This window comes from Pongo abelii, chromosome 19 (genome assembly GCF_028885655.2).
Source record: "Pongo abelii isolate AG06213 chromosome 19, NHGRI_mPonAbe1-v2.0_pri, whole genome shotgun sequence".
NCBI lineage: Eukaryota > Metazoa > Chordata > Mammalia > Primates > Hominidae > Pongo > Pongo abelii.
The window spans coordinates 67441834-67447936 of record NC_072004.2 but is presented as its reverse complement, the minus strand read 5'-3'; the positions used below and the strand labels follow the sequence as shown (position 1 = coordinate 67447936).

The 6103-nt window shown below is 53.5% G+C and overlaps 1 protein-coding gene across 2 annotated transcripts; it reads right to left on the bottom strand.

Moving 5' to 3' along the window:
• HOXB8 (homeobox B8) lies at positions 1-2982 on the bottom strand. 2 transcript variants are annotated; one of them, XM_024235562.3, is made up of 2 exons: positions 1962-2982; positions 1-1185 (listed from the first exon to the last, which is right to left on the bottom strand). In XM_024235562.3, exons 1-2 carry the CDS (start codon positions 2383-2385, stop codon positions 878-880), a joined length of 732 nt encoding a protein of 243 aa, XP_024091330.1. In that variant the 5' UTR covers positions 2386-2982; the 3' UTR covers positions 1-877. The 2 variants fall into 2 exon arrangements, with proteins under 2 accessions (XP_024091330.1, XP_024091331.1); XM_024235563.3 differs by having other exon boundaries at positions 4-1182; positions 1962-2402.
• Between the last annotated feature and the right edge of the window lie 3121 nt (positions 2983-6103).

Sequence of the window (6103 nt, the reverse complement as noted above, 5' to 3'; positions counted from 1 at the left end):
TCGGGTTCTCGCTTGTAAACTTTATTGTAACTCTTCCGCCCTTTTCAGGCGCAGACAACAGAACAAAGTATAGAGGAACAACAAAATATATAATTAGCCCTCCCTCCCCCCCATAAAGCAATTCACGGATACAAGATACATTCTCTTCACAGTAAACCTAAGAACACTTGTAACAATTGCCCACAGCGCGCATGCTAACTAAAGTAACCTCTTTTGAGAAACACTTAAGACAAAATTGTCAAACCAAAGGGGGTGGGTGGAGGAGGAAAAGAGAGAAGCCAGAGAGAAAGCCAGCGAGCTGGGGGGGTGCAGTGGGGAGAGAGGATTGGGAGGGGAAATGAGGACGCAGCGAGAGAGAGAGAGAGCGAGAGCGAGAGCGAGCGAGAGAGAGAGAGAAAGAGAGAGAGAGAGAGAGAGAAGGGAGACAGAAAGAATTACGGCGTGAATAGGCAGTTTCATGTTGTTGGGAGAACTTAGCAGAAATCGGTACCTTGGTCATTACAAAGAAGCACGTTCAAAGGAAAAAAAAGACAATTGCACAAGGAGGCTTTTTACACGGGGTGGGAGGGGCATGGGGGGCTCAGCCGGGCCTTAGCCGCTCGCCCTCACAGGGCGAGGGAGTCTTTGCTTAAATCCTTTTCTTTCACCCCGGCCCCCAAGAGAAGGGAAGGAGATCCACGGTAGCTCACACACAGAAGCTATTACGAGATACTACCACTAGCGGGGACTGGCGCGGCGGGGGACGCTGCGGTGGGAGGCCCGGCTCCTGGCCCCGCTAGCGGGGCCAGAGCTCTCTCGGGCAGGGGCGCGCGGCGGCGGTGCGGCCGGGACCCGCGGACGTGCGGGCGGCCGCGGCCCTGGCAGTCCCAGCTGAAGCCTACTTCTTGTCGCCCTTCTGCGCGTCGCCCTCGTCCGCCGCCTCTGGGGCCCGCTCCAGCTTCTGTTTCTCCAGCTCCTCCTGCTCGCATTTGCTGCTGGGGAACTTGTCTTTGTTGTTCTCTTTTTTCCACTTCATCCTCCGGTTCTGGAACCAGATTTTGACCTGTCTCTCTGTCAGTCCCAGGGCATGCGATACCTCGATTCGCCGCTTGCGAGTCAGATAGGGATTAAATAGGAACTCCTTCTCCAGCTCCAGGGTCTGGTAGCGGCTGTAGGTCTGTCGGCCTCGCCTGCGTCCAGCGGCTGCTGGGAATGGGGGAAAGGGCGAGACAGAGGGGAGGGGAGGGTGGGGGAGGGGGGAGGGACGGAGAAGGTTGGAAGATTCGTGAACGAGCCTAGGAGACCAGTATAATAAGGGCAGGGGACCTTCTACCCCGTGCGGGGGCGGGGGAGTGCGAGAAGGCCGCTGTCAGCGGAGGAGGAGGGGCGAGGTGGATCAGACACAAGTGAATCTAAGGGAGCCAGAAAGGGGAGCCCCCTCCCCTGGTGACCAGCACCAGAGTTGGGTAGGAGGTGGTTCAGATCTATTAAAAGTGCCATAAACTTTAGGAGGAAGGATGTGAAGGAGGGGGGAAAATAAGAATAAAAAAGCCGGGTGGGGACGAATGGACCCACCTTGAAAAGCCCCCAGAGCCTCTGCCCCAGAAGAAAAGTTTCTTCAGGGTAATTAAACTATAAAGCAATTGAGAAGTGCAAAAGTTGAGCGCCCCCACTCCCACCACCCTCTCTTCACTACCCCCCATAAAACAGTAAAAGGGGAAAAAAAGGAGGGGAAGAAGAAGAAAAGTAAGGCAGGATGAGGGGTTTATAGATTCAGGAAATGTTTCTAAGCGACCCCCTTCAAGGGAAAGAAAAAAGAAAGAAAGATAAAGAAAGAAAGGGAAAAAGCGGCAGGCGATCGGAACGGAGCCGGCAAGTCTTCCAGAAGCTGGAGGAAATGCGCCCCGGCCTGCCCGGCCCCCTGCCCGGCCTTGGGCCCTCCCGGCCCCCTCCTGCCCCTGTCAGCCCCGAGGCGAGCTCACCTTGCGGGCGCATCCAGGGGAAAAGCTGTGTGGGCGACGGGCTCTGCTCGGAGCCCTCGGCCTCCTCGCCCAGGCCGCTGGCGGCGGCAAGCTTGCAGTCTGCGTACTGCACCAGGTCTGGATCCTGCGCACCGAATAGGCTCTGGCGTTGCAGCGGGTCGTAGCCGTAGAAATTGCCGGGGTCCCCGTGGCACGCCACGGCGCACGGGTTCTGCTGGTAGGGAGCCGTGGACAGCGACGACGGCCCGTGGTAGAACTCCTGGATTTGCGACGGGTGCTGGAAGCTGCCGCCGCTGCTGGGACCGTACACCACGGTGGGTCGGCCGCCCAGGTCCTGGGCGAAGCCGCAGTCATAATAATTGGGGCGCAGGGACTCCCCGGTTTTGTATTTGGAGAACAGTGAGTTGACGAAATAAGAGCTCATTTTATTGAATTTTGAGGCGGCGGCGGCGGCGGCGGAGGCTGTAGTTGGGGGCTGTTGGGGAGGGGGTGGGGAGGGGGAAAGGGAGGGAGAGAGAGAAAAAAACGCAGATTCGCCGGCTCCCAGTCACCCTCGCCAGGAAAGGAGAGGGAAAGAGAGGAGGAAAAAAAAAAAAAAGAAAAGAAAGAAAAGGCGAAGAAGATCTCGAAGCCGACACACTTTTTGTGATTTCCAGGAATAGAAAAGGACAGAGAAGCCTCCAAAAGTCTAAGCTTGCATGACAGCCGCGGCTCGCTCGCCCTCCCCCCACCCCCCACCCCCCAAACAAAAATATACCGCCACTTAAAGAGGTCCTCGCTTTACATTTCGAAGAAGGGATGCCAGTTCATAAACAGTTTTCGGTGATTTACTTCCCTGCAAATGAGTTGTTTCATATTTTGCACTGTCTTTTCATGATCATTTGCATCCATTAGAGACCCCGCATCCTATTGGCTTCTTCGTACTCCTCCCGGACAGAACGCAGAGCGAGGGTGAGAGCGAGAGAGAGCGAGCGAGTGAGAGAGCTAGAGCGAGAGAGCGCCAGGGAGTGAGGAGAGAGCGGAAAAAAAAAGGAGGGGAAGAAAAAAACACCCAGGGAGAGAGGGGGAGAGGGGGAGAGAGAGGGGGAGAGAGAGAGGGGGTGAGAGAGAATGAATACGGATTAAATCTGTTTAACTACCTACATTAATGAGATATCTCTCGCTTCACAACAAATCAAATACCTTCGCAGACCACCCCCAAAGACTGATGTGGGGGAGTCACGGAAAAAAACACGCACACACACATACACAACGCGCCAGGCGTAGGCACGCTGTTAATTTCGCGATTTTAACGAGGCAATTGGAGTCTTTCTAAATGTCAGGGTCGCTTCGGAAAAATGTAAAAGAACACGGTTTAATTGCGCCGAGTTTTAAAAGGTCCTATAAATGTAATTGGTATTTTAATACAAGTTATCAAATCATACAGCTTCCTCTCCTAAACATATTTTCAAACAAACGAGGTAGTCATATTTAAAGCTTTAATGATCAATTTCCTTATTATTGATAAAGGTTTAACTATCGTGTGGAGGGAATTGGCTGGGTAACCGGCCCCCCAAAAAGCGGCTGTAAACTCTTTAACAAACTATAAAACGCAATAAAGCTGGAGTCTGTTGTTGTTTATGCCGCAGCGCATAAAAGCTGTTAGCATTTTACGAGTTCTTTCCTCTACAGCTATAAAACTGCAGCTTCGATCGCCCCCGCCGCCCGACTGCAGCACGGTGGGGGTGATGAAGCCGAAATGAGAATGATTATGGGGATTTTTTTCGGCACAAACAGTGACTTTTCTGAGATTTTCACCTCCTTCCGTCCTGGCAAGCACCTGCCCCCACCCCTTCTCTGGAGCCCCCAAAAGGTCCCTTCTCTGCCCTGCCCTCTCTGCCCTGCCCTGGCCAGTCACAAAACTTCCTCTCATTAAACAAATAAGCAAAAATTTTCTGTGAAACGGGGATCTGGGAGATCTTGAGGAGGGAACGGGAGGGAAGAAGAAACTTTCTGGTTAATGAGCAGTGGTTGAAGCACAGAGCAAATTTCGAGCTGCCACTGCCGATTCTGCAGGTTTGTGCAATCTCTGCTTGCTGAAAAGGGGGTCTCCTGAAGGCCCTTCAGCCCATCAGCACTTTTGAGGGCAGACTTTGCATGAGGGGAGAGGGCCTGATGCCATCAGAGGGATGAAGTCCCAGTGGGCTACCCCACACTTGGACACAGGCCTCGGGACCCAGTAGCCAAGCCCAATTATTAACAGCTCCCAACCTTCCCAGGCCGACCCCCACACCTTCTGCAGTGCCTAAGGGTGAGAGGGCACCACTGAGCCCATCAACGCATCAAAAGGAAAGAAGGTTGGGTATCAGGCCCTGGCACCTGGCCTTGGTGTCCGCTGTCCTATGCTCTCAGCCACCCTAGGCAGTGCCTGCAGAGTATGTGTTTGGGGGGCATCTATTAGTCCTCAGTGTCCCCAAGACCTTTTGAGCCACTGTCACCACCTAAACTGACTTGGGTGTGGGATTCAGATAGAGCAAGGTTGCTGAGTCTCCCATTTTCTCTCCTTTCCCCTTGGGGAGCCTTGGCTCTCCCTGCAGACCTGGGAACCAGAGGCCTGAACACGGAAAGCTGGAACAAGCTGACTCGGTGCCACACTCTGTGGCCACTGCGTTCCCTGCCTACCCGGCCTCACGATGGTGGTGGCCAGGCTTTAGAAGGCCCCAGTCTGAGGGTCAGAACCAATAGCCTCCTGTAGCAGTAGATTGGCAGGGAGAGGAATGAAAGAAAGAAAATTTTGAGCAACGAAAGTGGAGGCTTTACAAATATATTCAATCCATTGTTTATTCAGGAAACAGTGGTTTGTTTTTTTTGACGGGCACCTTTTGGGGACCCCATACACCCCAACATTTGTAAAAATGAAACTATCACTTTTCCAAAGGGAACCTTATTGTGAGGTCATTTAGCTCTTCAAAAGTGAACCCAGAGAATGAGAGAGGGGCTAGAAGGGGGAGAGAGAGAAAGGAAAAGAGGAGTGGAGAGAACCAGGGCTTTGAATTTTCAGCGCGTGGCTAAGAGGACCGTGAGGCAACGGAGGGCCGAGTTAAGTTGTTGCCGAAGCAAACATTTTTATCAAGTGCAGAGGATTTTATGGTCATTATTTGAAAACTCACCGGCGAGGTACAAATTCAATGGCTTGTTCTAAATCATCTCTACACCGTGCCAGAAATTCCTGATGGAAGGAAAATGTTTCTATTATAGAAAAAAAAAAAAAAAAAAGAACAAGAAAGAGCGAGGAGACAATTTATAAACACCCAGCGGAGCGCAGATTTATTAGAGAAACTCAAGTTGAGGAGAAACTCCGCTTACCTCCTTGCACTAAGTCCCGGTGGGGGAGAGGCGAGGATGCAGCTGGGGTGATTTTGGGGGGGTGGGAGTATCTATTGCTGGAGCAGGTTTGTCGGATGGAAGGCAGGGATCCGGCGGGGCCGAGAGGACACAGGAGATTTGGAATGCAAGGGGCTGTGGACAATCAGCGTGCGGATCTCAGAACGAAAGTGCCGGGAGTCCAGATCTCCAGCTGCTCAATGAGGAAAGGACCGGCGCCCCCAGGTTTGCCTGCGGCCAGGGCCAAGGCGCGCGGAAGCCGCAGCTCTCACCTGGAAGCCGAGGAACCCAGGAAGAACAGAGCTCTTGCATCCTGACGCCGCGCCCGCCTTCGCGCCCATGGGAAAACGCGCATTCTTTGGGGGCGCGCAAAGCATCCAGAGGCCACATCCGAGCCATCCCGCACTCTGCTGCCCTGGGGAGCCCCTGCCCCGTGCCTAAGTCGCCCTGCGCGAGCCCAGCCCAGCCCTGGACTCATACAAAGGCTCCAGAGCCTGCTCCTGTGCGAAGCCGCCCTGCCGGCTTTGGGCACCTCCGAATCCCCACAAAAGCTGTGGCTCCATTCCCCCCCACACAAAAATTGGGGGGTCTCGGGCTGGCTTACGCGATTTAATTTCCAGCCGGTGGGCAGATTCCTCTCCATCCTACCTTCTTTTGCCGACTAGCCCCTCTCACCTGACCTGCTGACCCGCATCCAAGGACATTTCGCCTCCTTTCACGGAAAATCTCGTTTTTCGAATCAATTCTCCTTTTGGATTTGGACCCATTATTCCCATTAT

Bases quoted from the DNA above. Each gene is read 5' to 3' on its own strand.
- HOXB8 (XM_024235562.3), bottom strand. From the start codon at position 2,385: ATGAGCTCTTATTTCGTCAACTCACTGTTCTCCAAATACAAAACCGGG. The intron at 1,186-1,961 runs GTGAGCTCGCCT...CCCCATTCCCAG, and splicing joins CCCCTGGATGCGCCCGCAAG to CAGCCGCTGGACGCAGGCGA.